At 44.7% G+C, this 19,613-nt stretch overlaps 1 protein-coding gene across 2 annotated transcripts in view; it reads left to right on the plus strand.

Moving 5' to 3' along the window:
* Window positions 1-558: 558 nt before the first annotated feature.
* The window catches only part of SPINT1 (serine peptidase inhibitor, Kunitz type 1), a 32,262-nt gene continuing 13,207 nt past the window's right edge, over window positions 559-19,613 (plus strand). Inside the window, exons 1-2 of one of the 2 annotated variants that reach the window (XM_028722983.2) lie at window positions 559-1,616; window positions 16,719-16,870. In XM_028722983.2, the coding sequence (XP_028578816.1) occupies window positions 1,172-1,616; window positions 16,719-16,870 (597 nt within the window). In that variant the 5' untranslated portion in view covers window positions 559-1,171. The remainder of the gene's footprint in view (window positions 1,617-16,718; window positions 16,871-19,613) is intronic. The other variant, XM_028722991.2, reaches the window with a different exon arrangement.

Below are 19,613 nucleotides of genomic sequence, written 5' to 3' on the forward strand. Positions count from 1 at the left end.
GTCATAAGTAAATAAATAATAAATATGTTTGCTCAATGTCACACATTTCACTGTGTGGGGATATTTGAAGATTCACAGATGAAATGCCCCATGTAAGTCATGTTTAGATTTGAAATCAATGGGGGAGGGAACCACAGTTGGAACATCTTATTTTTATTTTTGATTGTATCCCACCCCTCATCGATATATCTCAGGGAGGTTCACAACATAAAAATACAATATAAAATATATATTATAAAATTAAGAACAACAAACCCATAATCCCTTTCCTAGAACATCGGTTGTCAATCAGCCAAAGGCTGCTGTTTTCGCCTGGCGTTTTCCACAGGGAAAAGCGGGCACTAAGAAATGGGCAGTATTTCCATTTCACCTTCTCCCCCTGGCCTGAAAGGGCTTCCAAATACTTTCAGATCTGCCCGTCCTCTTCCCTTTCACAGGAGGCGGCTGGGGGGAAAGGCGCGCCTCTAAGCATCCTCCCCTTTCCCTTCCCTCTTGCCTGCTCAAAGTAAATAGGAAGGGCTGGGTGTCCAGGCGTTGAATTTCACTTCCTGTCACCTGGAGTCTTTTGTCTCTCCCTGAGCTCTTGCTAAAGGGCGCACCTTGAAGTTCAGGCGGCGGGGAAGGAGTTAATCGGCGATCCGCGGAAGGGAAACACCCCTCTTGGGCTGCAGCGTAGCCCGTGAGTCAGTTTCACCTGAAACCAGTCGGCAGGTAGTGGGGGAAAAAACCCGAAAAGGGAAACAGATCGCAGAGGTCCGAGGGAGGAAGTCGTCGCACAAAACCGAAGGGACGGCGCCCAGGGAGCCTCACTCTTCCGATCCCCGGACACGCGCCCGCCGCCCGCAATTTCTCCGAGGAGGAACCGAAAGGAAGAGTCGCCGTCGCGCATCGGCAGTGGGACTTTTTGGGAACAGGCGAGCCAGAGTTTAAAAAAGAAGAAAAAAATCTTGGGGGGAAAGTTGTTTAAAGAAATGCTCTTTGGGCTAAAGAGCCACAAGTAGAGGAGAGGGGAAACAACTGCCTTTCAGCTTTCCTAGTCGACGGCGCGGTCGACTCTCCTTGGCGAGCCCGTCTGCGCTTTGCCTGCTTTCCGCTCCTCGAAGCGCACCGCCCTCGCTCGGCTGCGGAGATCCACCGCCTGCGCGGCAGAAGGGGCTCCGCCTGCGTCACGATGCTCCCCCGTCGGATTCACGTCCAGGCTGGGCTGCTGCTTCAGCTCGTCGCGGCTGCCTTGGTAGCCGTCGGGCAGGAAGAGGCGGCGGAAGGAGTCTCCTTCGGAGACAGGTGCCAGGCCCATTTCACGGCCGGCTTGCCCGAGTTCGTCCTGGACACGGACGCCTCGGTGGAAAACGGAGCCACCTTCCTGTCCTCGCCGTCGGTGGAGAGGGGCCGCGACTGCGTGCGGGCCTGCTGCAAGCACCCGCAGTGCAACCTGGCTCTGGTGGAGAAGGTCCCCGGGGGGGACGGGGAAGACGGCATCCACAGCTGCTTCCTCCTCGACTGCCTCTACGAGCAGGCCTTCGTCTGCAAGTTTGCCCGGAAGGATGGCTTCCTCAACTATGTCAAGAAGGACGTGTACGAGGCCTATGTGGCCATGCGGGAGAAAGGCCATCGGGGTAAGGAGATTGTGTGTGTGTGTGTGTGTGTGTGTGTGTGTGTGTGTGTGTGTGTTGTGGTTGGGGTGACTTGTGGGACGTGTCCATATTTGCCCTACTGTGGACTGGAGAGAAGTATTATTCCCCCCCCCAAAATAGTAGAATTCCAGAGAGACCCAAACAAAGCTGACTGCTAGGCGGGTCAGGGCTGGCAAGGAAAAGTACGACTTCTACTGGAGTTAGGAGCTGGTTTTTGAAAAAAAGGATTAGGCCAGGCGTCGCCAACATTTAGGGGCCTTGAGTTTATTCACAAACTGGAGGAAATGTGGTAGGTAACACAACACACACAGCACCCCCCCCCCAAAAAAAAATTCCTGGGAACTGTAGTTCACCCCTCTCGGGTTCAGTTCTCAGCACAAACTGCAGTTCCCTGTAAGACAGGGTGATGTCTAGTTTTCAACATTGTGATACGTTACCAGCTGAGCATTGCAATATACCGATATATCACAAAGTCTGAATTAAGGATGAAAGTATGTAGAAGCGAACCCAGGTTTCTTTCTTTTTTGCTCTTTAAGTTTAATGTGTTTATACAGCTGCTGCCACCCTCACAACCAAGTACACACCACAACCTGTTCAGTTGGCTACAGCTAAATGCTTCCTTCAAGCCTAATTTCTGCAGTGGGAGGAGCAGGCACCCTGTGGGTGTCAAGGGCGCATGTGTGCCAAGAGGTGCTACATTGGACACCCAGGGATTAGGCAAGTGAATGGAGTGTAGGTCTATCAAAGCAGTTTTAACTACTGAGTTGAGCCCCCATGTCCAGGAGCAGTTTATACCTCTTGGGCACAAATGGCAGGAGAAAGCGACCACCTTCACGCCTTGATCATGAGTAACCAGAGGCATCTGCTGCCCCTGGAAACTGAACAGTGGAACCAGTTGACCTTGGTCTGATCTGGAAAAAGTTAATATGCTTTTGTGAGAGAGACTCTGGCCAAGCATTGTTTTGAAAATTCATAAATCCAGGATCTTTAACAGGAGGAAGGGAAAGTACATATATTACAAAGGCTGAAATCTAAGCACAGGGAGGAAATCTCATTGGAAAAACCCACCAGGGTGTAAATCCCATTGAATTTAGTGGGATTTAATTGTGAGAAAAAGATGCTCAGCTGAATAATTTACCACTGGACGTGTTATAGGGGTGAAGGGCAAGGGTCTGTAGTTTGTTGTTATTGCTTCTCTATAATGGCAGCCTTCCAGTAGAATGGCTATATAAAGATCTTTCAAAATACATGCAGCAGTTTCTAACAAAACTAATATGAGGAGTGGCAGGCAGTGAGGCTCTTCATCAATAACATAGTTCTGTACCTTTTCCTGGAAAAGTGCAATATTACAGGAATGTTCCAGTTTACTTTAACTATGGAACTTTTCCATATTATGGCTTCTTGTGTGCGTATGCAAATTGTGACTGTGTAAAACATCTATCCCACATCCCCATGCAACATGGATTATGACGCAGAGTAGCCCTTTAACAAAAAGAATGGTAAACTCATGGGGAAATGCCACTAAAGGCCTTTCTGCACACGTTGATCTCTAACACTGCAAATGTACATGTGCTGCCCATTATTTGTGTGCTGCCTGTGTATCCTTCCTCAAGACTGGGCTTTTGTTTCAGGGTGATTGCATTTTCCACTCACTAAATGTTATATTTTATAGTACTTTGCAGCCAAGGTGGCCTTTGGCTGCATACTAACTCTAGCAAAGAATGCCTTGTTCAATTTTTTAGTAACTTGAGTCTTTAAAAATTCATTTTATAGCTTGCTTCAAAATTTGCATCTGTGATTTATCATTATTACTCAATTCAGTAAATTTGCACAAATGTATCTGATCATCATTGGTCAAGCACATACCATTTGAGTGTTACTGGTCTTATAAACATTCCTGCAAATAGCTCCTGCCCGCAAACACACAAACAATGCAGTATTAGGCATGCAGGTGAGTATTGCCAGATTTACAAGTAAAGATGATCTGCTTGTACTATTTGATTCCTCTATTTCCTTACGTGCCTAGGAAACTACATCCCACTCCACAACAGTGCATCTATGGTTGTTGTGATTAGCTTCAGGTTGTGTTATGGGTAACTCCTGGGTATAGTCAGTGATGTAATTTTATCAGTTGTCACTAACTAACCAGCCTGCATACCAGCTTGACTATCACTTACCCCAGTGGTTTTCAACCAGTGTGCCGTGGCACCCTGGGGTGCCTTGAATGATGGTCGGGGTGCCATGGGCAACACTAGCCTCTGTCCCTCTTTCTTTCCCTCCCTTCCTTTGATGCCCTCTCATGTCTCTGCCTCCCAAAGGCTTGCACGGCTGTTTATTGCAGCAGCCCTGGCTATAAACTGTGCAGGTGAATGGTGCCTCTGGAAGGCACCTCTCTTTGGGGTAGGGTGGGGGGCAGCCAGAACAGCGGCGGCAGGAGAAGAGGAGGCTGAGGGAACACTCCACAGAGGAGGATGTTCGAAAAGGGGTGAGAGGCTGCCAGCTCTGTGGTCAAGGGGTGACCTAACTGGGCTCCTGAGCCCCACAGGGGTGCCGCAGAAAGAAGGTAGTTGCTTAAGGGAGCCGTGGACTCAAAAAGGTTGAAAATCTCTGACTTACCCAACAAGAATATTTCCCCTGCAACAACCCATGATGTGATGCTGTACTTCTTACACTCAACCAAGGCTGTAGGAATGCCCTGTGTCATGACTGGTTGGACATTCCCAATGAGGACATGACTTGGACTTGTGCAGGATTTGGACCAGGGAAACTTTGTTTCTAATCCCTACTCAGGTTCCTTGTTGTAGTGATAAACCTTTTAGCCCCGTTGACTGCAGACATGAACTTCTGGCGGAATATTAAGGAGTATATCAACAAATAAGAACAGCACATGCACAGTCATGGAAATGCCATGCAAAGTCCTGCACTACTCTAGTAGAGTCTGTAAGAAGGGCTTCTACCACATTTCACTGAGGACAGAAGCATGGTGCCAGGCCATAGGGAACATTTTGAATATGCACAACCCTAGACCTTACTCAAGTCGTCTGCAGATACAATGCTGAAGGGTCAAGGGAATGTGATGTACCCATCCATGCCCATAGTCTATTATTTTTTTCCTTTGGCCTAAATGTGCTTTGACTCCTGAATGTCCAGAGACTTGTGGGAGAGAAATGGGAGTTTCAGATCTTGGATTATTACCTAAGAGAGCTTTGAGTAAAAGCTCATTGTGCACCTATCAAAATATCTTTGCGGGTCCAAACGTTTTAAAAGTGCCGCTTTAAGCATTTAATTGCACGGAAAGATGTGCCTTCCATGAAGCATTTTTTCCATTTCTGTTCTCTAACTATTTGCAGCCTGGCAACAGAAGTATCAAAGTCTTCAAAGAAATCTAAACCTAGGGCAAGGAGTCTCATGGGGATTAGGTCTGAGCCTTCCTGGAACCTAATTGCCTCATGCTGAACCAGGAATGCTTTAATGGAGGAGAAGAATACAGTGCAAGGTCCTGTATTTGGAGGTGGAACTGCAGCTTCCTGGCATCTCGAGTTTAAGAAGGCTCAGGCAGCAGGTGGTGTGAGAAACCCTCTGCATGAAGCTCTGGAGAGCCACTGCCAAAGGTCGCATCCACAACATACATTTAAAGCACCGTTATATTATTTTGACAGTCATGGAGAATCCTGGGGACTGTCGTTTGTTTTGGGTGCTGACCTACACAGAATTACAGTTCCCAGGATTCCTCATGAGTGTTAAAGTGGCATAACAGTGCAACAACAACAACAACAACAACAACAACAATAATAATAATAATAATATTTTATTTGTATCCTGGCCAAGGCCGGGCTCAGAGTGGCTAACATCATAAAAACAAGACAATATACATAAAAACAGACATCAGTTAATTAAAATACATCTTAAAATTAATTCAGACAAGTTAAAATCTGGGCAGGTGGCAATTATTAGGTTGGAATTGAGTACTTGCCAGGACCAACTGTTTCCACTGGTCATACAAGGACCTGTGAGTGGGTTGGGGCCTCCTTTGGGCTTGTTTTATACAAAGGAAAGTAAGTCAAACTGCATCCTGCCCAAAGGCCTGGCGGAACAGCTCCGTCTTTAAATATATAGCATGAAGGTGATCAAAGATCAATGGGTTTGATCTGATGTAAAGCAACTTCCTATGTTTGTATAGGAGGTCACAGCTCCAATTTACCAGTTGGATGTACCAATTTACTGTAAAAGCATAAATAAAACATTAATAAAGGAGGTCTTGGCACAGCCAGGAAGACCTTTTATTTTTGCTTTCTCTTCTGTTCAGAATGTTTCATGCTTTTCTGTTACTGGAAAGAGGAGGAGGTTAACACGATAGTGATATTGGGTACTTTTGAAAGGTTTTGTCGTGTGTGCATGATGCCATCAATAACAGGTCTTGTTTGTGGGCTTTTCATAGGCATCTTGTTATCTGCTGTGAGAACAGGATGTCAGACTAGGTGGCCTGATCCAGCACTCTCTTCTGATGTTCCTGAACAATCCACCACATTTTTTTTAAATGTAGCTGATGTAGTGGATGATATATGTACAGTATATGAAAACACTAGTTTCCTACTTTCTATACTTTATGCTAGGCATGGCAAATACATGGACATGGATGGTTTTGAAGGCTGTGAGAGCAATTTGCCCTGCACTCATTAGACGTTTCCCTGTTCAAAATTGCTGCAGGATTTCTCAATAGTAACCAAAGCAAATGTAATGCTATATCTGTTAGTGAGGGCAGTTCCAAAAAAAGTAAGGAAGGTAGATGTTTGTGTAAATAGACCCTGTCAGTATACTGAAACATATATATGTGTGTGTGTGTTAGGAAAAAGTTTGACGTTATTGAAGCTTAACCTCCACCACCCAATTATTATAAGGGAGCTGAAAAACTGTTCCAAGTCAGGAGATGGGAAGATTGGTGAACAATAAACTAGCTCACAAAAATTGAATGAGTTGGAGACTGTACGCAGTAATACCAATTTGACTTTCTCTTGTATAAACTTCCCCTTGTGTTGAGGGCATATTCTGAAGCGCCTTCTCTGAATGACTATCATAGACGCTTGCTGGTCTTTCCAGCTTATGGAATGCCTTTCCGGGAAGGTTTGCTTGGTGCCTGTTCTTCATTTTGACCCAGGATTGTAAATTCTATCCAGATGGGCTTTTGGAGATAAGCTAAAGGCTTATTCTTTTGTCTACTCCAGCTTTAATTTGCTTCTTTCCCGCTTTGTTTTTGTGTGTGGCTTTAAAAATCTCCGCATGTTTATGTTTGCTGGGGGCTGATTTGTGGGATTGAGATATTTGAAAATGAAATACAATTGAAGCCGCTGACAAGGAATGGTGGTGGGATCTGAGCCAGAAAACAAATGTATTCTGTAGCTATGACATATGAACTAGGTCAGGAGGTGGGGAATCCCGTGGGGAATGGAAGGCTTGTTTGAACAGGACAAGTGAGTGCATCATTTCCGTTGGGTGCCTGGGAAGAGTGAGGTTACTATAGGTGTGTTTCTAGGAGACCGGATTAACAAAGCCCCTGAGCAGTGAGGTGACTTACCTACCTGGCAGATACTTTTTCGTTTACGTCACTTTCTCTCCATGACCTGCCTGAGACTTCTGCTGCGCTGGAGGGAATTTAAGAGACAAAACACAGAAGTTTGCCTCCAGTCTGTGCATATCATTAAAACTTAGTTTTGGCAGGCAAGGCTGTGTGGTTGTCTGACTTAGGCAATGCATATGACCCCACCCAAAGAGTAAGGAACAGAGATCGCCAAGAATGTGTAGAATAGCATCCCGGTCATAATGAACACTGCATGCAGTCTCAAGAGGAATAGGTCAGGTATACATGTTGTCCACTCCACTTGATCAGTTCTCCAAGCTTTTTCTCTGGATGTGTTTAGGTTATTGTAAATGTGAAGGGATATGTAGAGTCAAAAAGGGAGAGGAGACAGCAAAAATGTAGGAGAGTTGACTGTTCAAATAGTACAGTTTAGCACAGTGTTTCTCAAACTTGGGTCTCCATAGTTTCCAATTCCCATAATCCCTAGCTAGCAAGACCAGTGGTCAAGGATGATGGGAGTTGTAGTCCAACAACAACTGGAGACCTCAGTTTGAGAAACACTGGTTTAGCAGCTTTGCACCCCTGCAGCATGCAGTGCATAAGTAATGTGTGCTTAGCTCTCGCGTTATTGGCCCAAAGAGCAATATAGCAGTCAGAATTGCAGTAGTAAATAAGCTACATGGGTAATGGAGGAGGCTAGGCCAGAATATAAATCAATCATGACCTGAAGGATAGCCCAGTCAGTAGAGCACGAGACTCTTAATCCCAGAGTCATGGGTTCAAGCCCCACGTTGGCCAAGAGATTGCTGTATTGCAGGGGGTTGGACTAGATGACGCTTGGGTCCCTTCCAACTCTACGATTCTCTGTTTTTATGTGTTCTCCAGATGGTACTCTGCTCCTAGAGTAGGGGTGGAAATGTGTAGCCCTCTAGATGCTGCAATAGTCACCATCCATGACCATTGGTCATGTTGCAGGGAACCAATGTCCCCCCTGTGGAAGGACGTGTGGGTCCAGAATTGGCGTCCACAGTCACTTACAGACTCACTGTTAAAACTGTGTTTATGGAAGACAATCTTACTCGGCTACGAGTGATCGCCAAAGAAGACGACGGCTGTGCTCCCAGAGTAGGGATGGAAACCTGTAGCCCTCTAGATGCTGCAATAGTCATCATCCATGACCATTGGCCATGTTGGCTGCTGCTGGTGATGGGGGCTGGTGTCCAACATCTGGAGGGCCACGGGTCCTCTTCTCTGTGCTGGATTGGATTTAGACCTGTGGGAGCTGACTTCAGAAATGCATCAGGGCAGGGTTCCTTCCTTGCATCCTCAGTTGCAAATGGGATCAGGGCTGCTGCTAGGATAAATTTGATCATGACTGCAAAGCATTTGGAACCCTAAAGAGTACCTTAGAGATAATTTCTAAGAATTGGTACATTCCACTTCCCAAAGTGTTAGTCTGGCAAAACATTAAGGGTAATAATGGGCAAATTCCATAATGTCAAAATAAGGATGGGCAGTTGGGCCATGCTACTTCCTCTTCCTGTAGGCCAAATGCCCCAACTGGTATGTCCAGTATAATTCCAGTATGATTTCCCCAGAGCCTTGCCCAGTTATGTTGGCAACCTTCCTCTTGTACAGCCTCGTGATGATCAGCTCACCAAGCACTGCCAATACGGTCACATTGGTTTTTATTTTTTAGCTGTCAAATTCAACCACAGCAAACACAAGTGAGGTTGCAACGTAACATTGCCATGCTCTTCCTTATCCAACAGCCCAAGCTCGATATGTGCCTTGGCTCGCATGGGTGGCCTGTTAATTTCTGTAGAAGCTCTGTTCCATCCCACAGAACAGAGTGAGGAACCTGTGGCCCCTCCAGAGATTGTCGGACTAGAACTCCCTTCATCCCTCATCACCATTCTGGCTGGGGCTGATGGGAGTTGGAATCCAACATCCTCTGGAAAGCCCATAGGCTCCCCTTCCCTACTGAAATAGATTTGCTTCCTTCGCTGAGATTAGCCTTCTTCCATATGGGGATTCTTTTGATCAGCACACATAAGATTTTATATACCAGAATAAAAATGGAATATAAGCTCAGATGTGCAAAAACAGCTCTGGGGTGTAAAAAGGTGTGTGCGGAGGGGAGGCATTAGCTCAGTTGGTAGTTAGAGCATGGTGCTGATAATGGCAAGGTTGCATGTTTGATCCCTGTATGGGACAACTGCATATTCCTGCATTGTAGAGGGTTGGACTAGATGATCCTTGGGGTCCCTTCCGACTCTACAAATCTATGATTCTATGTGCCTAAACACTTTCTGCTCAAATGAGAAAACTGCGTTTAGGAATAGATGGGTATTTACTTGTTTGCTGACCGCTTTAAAAAAAATAGTCAGAAGAAGATGATACATGATTGTGCTGAAGCTGAGCAAGAATTGAAATAAAAGCACTTCGTCTGGAATCTTTAGATGGAATAATATGCCAAAGACTCTTCTCCTTGTTTGTAATTCTTGAGCAATTCTGGCGTCCCCTCAGCTCTTGCCACTTGTTTTGGCTGTTAAGGATTGTTTTTGTTAAGGATTCTTTTGGCTGCTAAGAATTAAGGAATAATGCTGCTCATCATAAACTGTATTCTTGGGTGCCTGCTGTTTGACTCTTTACTGATGCTGCTGTGCTCGTTCTGTTTTCTCCATAAAATGGGAATCCTGTGTTGTCCTTGTGTGGAAGGGCAGGACCCAAAAATGTTTACTGGCAACAATCTAGAGCCTGCTATTTAAGTTATGACTTCATAGGTTTATTCTGGGTCTAGGCAAACCAGTTCAGTGGGAGTGGAATAATAACCTCCTCAAACTTTTGCCTATGTTTAGAACAGCAACTACTCCTAATACTGCGAAATACTTGCAAACGCAGCCTGCCTCCAGTTTTTCAGTTTATTGGGTGGGAAGAAGTGTCTCCAGAACTGTCACCACCCCAGAAGCAACTGCTGGTGACTTTTGGACTTTGATCCTAGGCACTTGCATGCAGGGAAGTGGCTTTTATTGAGAGAGATGGGGCTTTCCTTCCAAGGTGTTTTTGCAGTGGAGCCCAGCAATTTGCCGTTTGTTTTCCCAACAGACTTTGCCATCCAGCCTAACCTACCTTGCAGGGTTGTTGTAAAGTACTTTAGCCCCTTCACATTTACCAGAAGAATAAATGGTGGGACACAGAAATTCCTCTTTCCTTTTGATTGCTTGCACCCGTTAGTAGCAGGTGTGAACGTTGCTGGACAAAAGTGTGAATCCTGGATTGGTCTGGATTTAATTTTGATTTAGCAACACACACTAGGCCTGGGCGATATATCAGTATATAGCCCAGGACCAATATGAGGAGCAGACTGTGATGTCGGCTTCACTCAGCGGTATATCGCTGGTGAAACCACCACCGCTCCTGAGTCCCTCTGCTAGCGACTTCCTCTAGCGAGTGTTGCTCTACCCCAGGGGCCTGCAAAGTTTTTGTGGCTTGGGCCGGTTCACGGTCTCACAGATGCTGCAGTGGGCCGGAGTGTGTGTGCGCATGCATGCACAAATGCTCCTTCTGGGGCGGAGGAGGCGTGCACAGCTTCCCATTGGCTGCGGAAGCTTCCTGCAGCCAATGGGAAGCTGGCCAGCGTCATGGAAGGCGGTCCCCGCTCTGCTGTGCACCAGATTAGCGCGGTGCACAGGAGCTGACCAAGCAGAAAACGGGGTTCCCTGAGCGGGTTCTGGGGTCCATCGGCTGGTTAAACGACCACCATGGGCTGCTTGTGGCCCATGGGCCTTAGGTTGCTGACCCCTGCTCTACCCTCATACTGTCCAGAGGGAGAAAAAAGCTACACCGGCGAAGTGCCCATGCAGCTTGTTCCCCCCCACTGCATTTTTTAACTGCTTAGCTGAGGAGTGTGCAGTTGCTGCCCCCCTCAGAGTCCCCCAGCCTGGCACTGGCTCCAGGCAAGGGATCCCTGCTGCTCTCCCCGCTCATCCGCAAGCTGGGGGAGCACTGGGGATGGCTCAACTGGTGATGGGGAGCCCTCCCGTGCCCCAGCTGAGCCGTACAAACAAGCTGCCTTGTCCCAGCCCGCTAGGCGCTGGGGTGAAAATGTCTCAGCTCCTGCGGTGAGAGCTGCGGCAATTTCACCCGGTGCCTCGCAGCCAGTGCAGCTTGTTTGTTCAATATCGCGGTATATCGCCAGACCACGACGTTTGGCTGGTGATATACTGCGATGCTGCAAAGCTGATATCGCCCAGCCCCAACACTCACCGTGACATAGTTGGCTGCTGCTTTAGATTAATACGAAGTGTTCTGATACCTTTGCCAGTGTTTTTGCAGGAAAGCTGAAAGCCACTCATTGCGATGGCACAGAACTCATACTGGCCAACATCACTTTCACAGCAGTCAAAAAAAATTCAGTGTCATGTGGCCGCTGGATTTCTTTGGATTTGCTGAAGAGAATGTTGATACTGTTTGCCTTAAAACAAGGGAAGCGAAACCCCTGAAAATCCAAAGTGGTACAGACTAAAAAGAGTTGCAGTGCTTAGAGTCGGAAGGTATTTGTCATGTATACAGTGCTAAAGAAAGTACGAACAACTGGACGATGCTGAACTTTGATCTGTGTTTATGATAGGCAAATGCTTACTTGAATCAAAGTTCGCAGATAAAGGAAGTTAGACCAGGATTATGTATCTAGGCGAGGTTAGTTTTTGTATAGTGTAGGTCATGATAAAGAGAGAAAGGACTTCTTTGAAACTCTGGTGTTGAAAGAGGCTGCATCTCCAGGGGCAGAGTACATGTTGATGCAGAAGGCCCAATTTGAATCTCCAGCTAAAAGGATCTTGGATAGCAGAACTGCAAAAGGCAGAGACTTTAGAATATTGCTGGGTCTCAGAGCAAAAACCAAGGTGGTTCAAATGTTCTCGTCTGTAAAGGGGTTTGCCGGTGGCGTCTTGGCTACAGATTTTACCCAGTCTAACTGTTTTGGATCCTTTCCCCAACACAAACTTGGGAATTATAGTTCTGGGTTCAAACCAGAAACTGATTCTTGCTACAAAAGCAACAACTGCTTTGTGTTTTGGACATTAACTGGTCCTAATAACATTTATTATTTCCACTGACTGACTCTACATACTCCTCCCTGGACTTATACAACTACCAAAATATTGATCTAAGCTTGTACAGTAGTACAATTATGTCCTTCAGTTCATTTAATTTCCGTGTTGGGGGGGGGGGGAAGTTCCAGGTCGAACAAAGGTCCAAGTGTTTTTGTGTGTGTTGCGTGTGCTTGTTGTCTTTCTCTATAAAGGTGAATGGCTCAGGCTTGAATGCTTTAATCTCTTAAAGACCAGACTCACCTTTAGAATCTGCCTTCTCTTTTCAAATAGGAATTTTATTGGTATGAGTTTTGTTTGTTTTTCTTCATGTGTACCTTGAGTGAAATCTTTTGTCTGGAATAAAGTAGGCAAGTCCTGTTGAGGCAGATTCCAGGGATGGCTGCAACACAATACAATGTGCAGCAGGGCTTGCGGAGTTTTGAAACTGAGCTGCAGATGAGGCCTACAGGAGTCCTCCTTGCTGGTCAAAATTCCTTTTTTCCCCATTCCCCTCTTCTCCTCCCAGTTTCCCATTCCCCCCCCCCTTCCAACACTCAGACTGCAAGCATTTCATGGCCACTAAGCATGCTCAGCCATAGCTGTTTTGGGGGTTATGCCATGGTCTGGGTTGACTCTCTCTAAGATTTACGGGTATATGATTAAAAAAAGGCTGTGGAACTCTATTTCAATATATGATCACAGCATCAAGACTTTTACATGCACAAAGAAGGAAAAATTCATCATTGTCTACAGTGGAGGAATGGTTGTTAAAATTACTGGACTTGGCTGAGATAGTGAAATTGACATGTTTAATCAGAGAAAAACCATTGTCAACATTTACTAAAGATTGGAAACTTTCTATGGGTTTTTTGCATGAAAAAGAAATGTACCATACTTATGATATCTCGGTTTGAGGATTGAAGATAATGTTAGTTAGTTTATAAAAGGTGGATTTGTTGAGTGTTGTCTTGGAGTGCATGTGTTGAACAATTCTCTCTAAATAGCTGACAGATAAAGAATCAGAAGTTCTCTTTTCTATTTCTCTCCATTTCCCTCTTTTTCTTTTACCCCATTCATTTTTTCTTCTGTTTCTGCTCTGCATTTTTATTTAGATTAGTGTTTTAGTCTTGATAAAAATATATCCGATATTGATCTTTATTTTTTTCCATATTTCGATAAAAGGAAAGAACCTTCAAGATATTTGAAAACAAAAACAGATTTCCTGTTTTAATTGCTTGGCCTGAGCAGCCTCCTGGCCTAGGTAGAGTTGGCACAACACCTTCTTCCCGGGGTCAGGGCAAGGTGCAGTTGGGGACTTCAGCTGGAGGGCCCAGGTGCTGTTAACAGTACAAGAATAAAATTTTATTTTAAACACCTTGGAGGAAGGTTGAAGTACTACTGTAAATGAAACTGACCCAGCGACAGTTCCCAAAAGCTCACCCAGAGCAACTATGTGCAATGTGCATGAACTAGAGAGGCATAACGTCAGTGATACAAATGAATGATGGCTTCCAGCCTGGGCATGTAGCAGTGGTGCTCTGAAAGAGACAAGGTCTCACCATCACGTCCCACGTCAGGCAATTGCTTCAGCACACAGCCTATCTAGAGCTTGGATAGATATATTTTCTAGCCCTGGTTTTAGTGTGGAGATTAGCAGGGCTCCCCCCCCCCCCAGGTGTAAATCACTGGAACTAGGTTCTGACATGTCTCAGGTGGGCGCCATAGCTATCCTAAGAGAACGAGGGAAGTTTTCATGGTGAGTTCTGGCACCTCTTTTTCTAGAAAAATAGCACTGGAGATTAGGAAGTATGCTCACACTTGTTTTGCAGTGAAGTACTCCCTGGCGCAATTATAAACCTTTCTGGGGTGTTTCTGGAAGGAGTACTTCACTGTGAGACATACGGTTTATGTAATCAGATGCCAAGTAAGTGCACTTGTCATGGTGATATCCTAGTAAAACCCTATGAGGACTTTGATGTGATCCTAACCATACTGCCTAAACTGGTGTCCAAACTTTTTTTCAAAGAGGGCCAGATTTGATGAAGTGAAGGGCCGTATGGGCCGACCAAAGCTGTTGTTGAGGTTTTTTTAGGATTTTACCCCAGGAAAAAAACTGCCACAGGGGCCGGATTAAACTGACTGGCGGGCCAAATAAGGCCCCCAAAACGGACTTTGGACATGCCTGGAAGGGCCTGGGTCATAGGGAGCTAATGATCACCTTATTTCATAACACTTCATGCATCATGCAGGTTGGTTTTCACAAATAAGTAATTTGAGCTGAGGCAATATAAAAACACACATAAAATATGTATAACATAGTAACAAGCAAACAAAATCATATAAATAACCAATTAATGCCTAAATAGGCCCACAGCAACTGTTTCTGATATACATGAAGGGGCTTTGTGGTCCACTGGTGGGGGGGGGGGGTTATATCAAGTGATGCTTTTATAAATAAACATAAATCAGATACAGTATATAGAAATACTTTCAGAATTTAACTTTTTATTTTTTGTTATGTGCTATTTCTATTTTGTAAGGGATGTTTTGTGTTTAAATGCTGTGTAATATATAAATACATATATCACTGCAGAAGGAGGTAGTTATCATTTCCCTGCAGGCTATTTTTGTGATTAGCGCCCCACCCCTATTGCTTTTCACAGGGTAAGGGAAATACATGAAGAAAAATGCTGGGGAGTTTTATAATTGATCTTCCAGATTCTTATGTTGTTTGAACCTCTGTGTAAAGCACCTTTATGTTAGATTGTCTCCCTTTGTGACATGAGAAGAGCCTGTCGCTATGGAGAAACTGACCTAATGAGTTTCAGGGAGGAAGAAGTGGCATAATAAACATACTCAGGGGGCTATTCATTTATTAAGTCATGTATGCTCTAATTTGAAAACATCTGAGGCATGTGTCTGATCTGTCATATATATATGTCTGAATGCACATCCACAGTGTACCTGTTCAGCATCATGCATATTGTTGTTGAAACAGGATGGGTGTGGATGGCTGCGTGCATCAGAATCCCCTGCTATAAAATGGAGAGTTTTCTTCCATTGGCTTACCAGAGGATTCCGTGGAAGCAATGCCTGTGTTTTAGGAGGAGACCCCATGCAGGTACTCTCTATCCATTCAGTTCCTTGCATCTCCAGTTAAAAGGGTCAGGTAGCAGAAGCTATGAAAAACCTTTAACTGCCTGAGATCTTGGAGAGCCACTGCCAGTTTCCTAAGCACTGGCAATCCTTGGGGAAATGATGGGAACAGTGTGCTTGTGTGGGTATAACCTACTGTAATCATTTGGGTGTGTCCTGAGCATTTGCTGGTCTTTGCCTGTTGTTAAAAAGTTTTGCTGTTCCGGCCACTTTCGGTAATGACGTTTAGGTAGCTGATTGAAAACTCTGGCATAACTGGCTGCACTTCAGTCTAGTTTAAGGTCACTGGAAACTTCCCAGTACATTTCCATTTGACGTCAAATGTCTTTGCCTGCAGCTTACTAGATTTGGCCCTTTCCCACCAGATGAACAGCCCTTATTGCTAAAGATAAATTGGAAAGGAAAGCTGGAGTGAACTTTCAGGGGTAAAAGATTAGTCTGGCTTCTTCGGCAACTGTCTCAAGGGCCTGTTTGTTGAGTTAGTAGGATCAAGTAGTAATATCACTCTTTCACTGGAGGTTAAGTAGAGGTTGGATGGACACCTGTGACAGGTGGAGCCAGAACCAATGAGAGGTAGAGCCGACGGATTCTGATTTTGCCCTCATCCTCCACTGTGCTGAGTTGTACAGTGGCAACACTGAGAGGAAGGAGGACAGAAAAATGCCATCAATGGGCTTTATAAAGTAAGAAGACAGGCAGGTGGGGGCTGGGTAAAGGCAGACTGAGGTTAGTGGGGCAGTTTTCCACTTGCCCTGCTGGATGAGCCTCCCCTGTTTATTCTTCTATTTGCATATAAGAATGGGCACAGGCAAGGAAGCAGACAAGATGGCGGCAACAGCCACTGAGCCAACAATACGCTACAAAAGTGCTACTTGACCTCATCCCTTACTGTCCTTAAAGCTACTTGTCTTCCACCACTTTGAAAAAATGTCTAATATTTTTTTTAAAAAACTAAATAAACTGCTAATGTAGCCTTTTAACCACCAGCGATACCTGTCCTTGGACATCCATTTTTTAAAAATCTCCTGCAGGTTGTGGGGTGCATTTGTCACTGTCATGTCATTTTAGTCATGTGTGTGTTTGCTTCATTTTTCAGAGTTGGATCCAGGCATTCTGTCGTCCTTTGTTGATTTTTTTAAAAATGATTTTATTCAGTTTATATTATTATTGGTTAGCTGCGCATGGTGCTGTATGTAGATTGGCAAGATATATTTTGAATTAATACATAAAAATGTTGTTGCTTCTCCCCCTTCTCAGATGATCGTCCGCCTGTGGCCCGTGCATGGATGGAGATGAAAGTGCAGCCTAACGAGCCGGTGACACTGAGGGGTTCAGAAAGTTTTGATGACCATGGTATTGTGAATTATGAATGGACTCTTCTCTCTGGCGATGACTCTCTGGTGATGGAGGTAAGGAAGGCCAAATATTTGGCTTAGGTTTGCTTCCACAATAGCTTGCCAATCTACACTTATCAACATTCAGGTGATCATATCTCTGCTTAATAAGCTGAGACAGAATGAACTGCCTGCACATGAAACCCCTTCTCTCCTTCCTCTGTGTCAGCCATGATTAAACAAGGGAATCTCTTTGTAAACATTGTTTTTCATTTCATTCGACCCAAGAAACTATGGTTAGTCGTTTCAGAATCAAGGTATGATATTCAACCATAGGCCATAGTTTAAGATTGATTAAAAGCTTTAGAACAAGCCTGAATCTTAAACTATGGCCTATGGTTGAATATCATACCTTGATTCTGAAACTACTAACCATAGTTTCTTGGTACGGATGAAATGGGAAACTATGGTTGATTCAGGGATTCCCCGATTTAATTGTGGCTCCTATTAAGAGAGGAGCGAAGGGGCTGCATGCTGTGGCAAAAAGGTGATTTATGTCTTGGCTTATTAAGTCAACATATGATCATCTGAATTGAGCCAGTGAATCATTTTGTCATGATGTCAGCAGTATGGTTCAATTAAGTTGTTACTCAGCATACGCCTCCTTTCTTTAAGCAAATTACTGGAGATGTTATGCAAAGAAACTGGCTCTGTGAGAATAGCCATCAGCTTTGCATCTGATATTCATTTACTCCCTTCTCCCTCTAACACCTTTGCTTTCCTCTCCTACCAAATGACCTTTTTATATCCTTGAAATCCTTAATAGATGGGTTAATGCATTTTTTAAATATTTAATGATATGGCATTGTTGAACTTTGCACAAAGATAAAAGACAATGAGATTAGCATTCAGTACTATTAATCCCAGAAAATCGTCTAAGGGCATATGGTTTTTTTACATTATACGTAAGATCAAAGCAGGTCTGAGCCTGGTCAGTGTCTGGATTAGGAGACTGCCTGAAAGCCAGATCTGTAAGCTGTATGTAGTGTAAGTTTGATTATGTAAGGCATGCCTCAGTTCAAAGCTTGAACCTGTCCTGGGTTTGCGTATTCTAGATGTGTGCTACATACAATCCCTTGCTTGCTACTGAGTAAGTAAATCCAGTTTAGGCAGATTCCAGTAATGACTACAAGGGAGGCAGGGCTCCAGCAGTTTGACATTCTGCCTTTCAGCAATCTTTAATGAGTTCAAAACAAGAGGCAGGTCCTTTGCCACTGTGAGTGCTGGGTCAGATCATTTGTCTTTTCTGGCCCAAGGAGATGGACAGCAAACTACCTTTTTCCCAGGGCAAGGGAGAGTCTTGGGGATTGTGACTGGGTGAATACCCTCGTGTTCCTCAATCCTAGAATGCGGTGGTGTTCAAGCTGACTTTGAGACAAGGCAGGTGGTAGCATTTGAGGTGGGCTTGGATCCAAGAATTGCCGCTCTATCCTTCATGGGGGGAAGGGGGGGGCTGACAGCATCACTTGCTCGTAATGGGCACTGTAAGTACTTTCCACTGGCGGGGAGGTATACAATAGCCACATCAGACCTGGCAGTTGCCACCTCAGTTGCATGTGAGAGGGAGACAAAGTGGGAGGACCAGTCACAGGGACACATCACTATTGCTTTGAAGGAAAGGGAGGGGTCTGTGGCTGGGGGTGGGGTGTCCCAAGAAAAATGCCGCTCAAAAAACAGGCTTCAAGTGAAACTAGGCCTTTATGTGGTACAAGCATATTCAGGGGCAGCCTTCATGAAAAATCAGTGAAGGACTGTAACATGGTATAATTGCATAGAGCAGGCATGGCCAAACTTGGCCCTCCAGCTGTTTTGGGACTACAATTCCCATCATCCCTGACCACTGGTCCTGTTAGCTAGGGATGATGGGAGTTGTAGTTCCAAAACAGCTGGAGGGAAAGTTTGGCCATGCCTGGCATAGAGCTTTTATACACTTCCGTATTACACACATGATTACTATTAACCAATCATATGATTGCAATAAATTTCCTATAACCCACTTTCATCACTCTAAACCAATTGGGAATCCTTTCGCTCCTTTGACTAGCCCTCCCAGCCTTCTCATTAAAATATGTAATTACGTATAGCTATTCTGCTCTGTCTTTCGTTATTAACCTTTGACTAATTATTCTGTTCGTTAGCTATCCACCAGCATCCTCTTTTATTTATTTATGATTAATATTTTCATTCTTCTACTGACTTCAATATTAAATTTAGACAGTTGTTCCACCTAGCCAACTTCCTTCAATCATTGCTTATGGTACTTGTCTTCAGAGATTAATGGTGCATTCTTTCAGTATACCAAGGTACAGGTTTTTCACACTTCCAATCTAAAAATGGTGTGTGTGTGTGTGTGTGTGTGTGTGTGTGTGTGTGTGTGGTTTTTTAAAATTAGGCAGGGATAGTGAGATTTCATGGTTTTGCTAGGCCACAAGCTACCAGGAAAATGGAGTCTTGGCTACAAAAATGGATTCAAACAAAACAAGAAGATGCAGATTTCAAACAGGACAAGGAAATTTGAGTTTTCTGCTTCAGGGGAGATGATGGGAGATGGGAAAGGGAGAAACCTGATCCCAGAGGTTGCTAGCTTCCCTTGTGGGTCACCTGAGGTCAAATGTAAATTCTAGCTTATGGGACTAGTCTGGCAACCTTATTATGTCCAGTGCCTTTGCTTCCTGCTCTAAATTGTTGTATAATGCCATGCCATCTACATGCCCCATAAATTGTTACTGTCTACTTCATGACGCAAGAGTGAATATAA

The sequence above is a fragment of the Podarcis muralis genome, chromosome 1 (assembly GCF_964188315.1).
Source record: "Podarcis muralis chromosome 1, rPodMur119.hap1.1, whole genome shotgun sequence".
NCBI lineage: Eukaryota > Metazoa > Chordata > Lepidosauria > Squamata > Lacertidae > Podarcis > Podarcis muralis.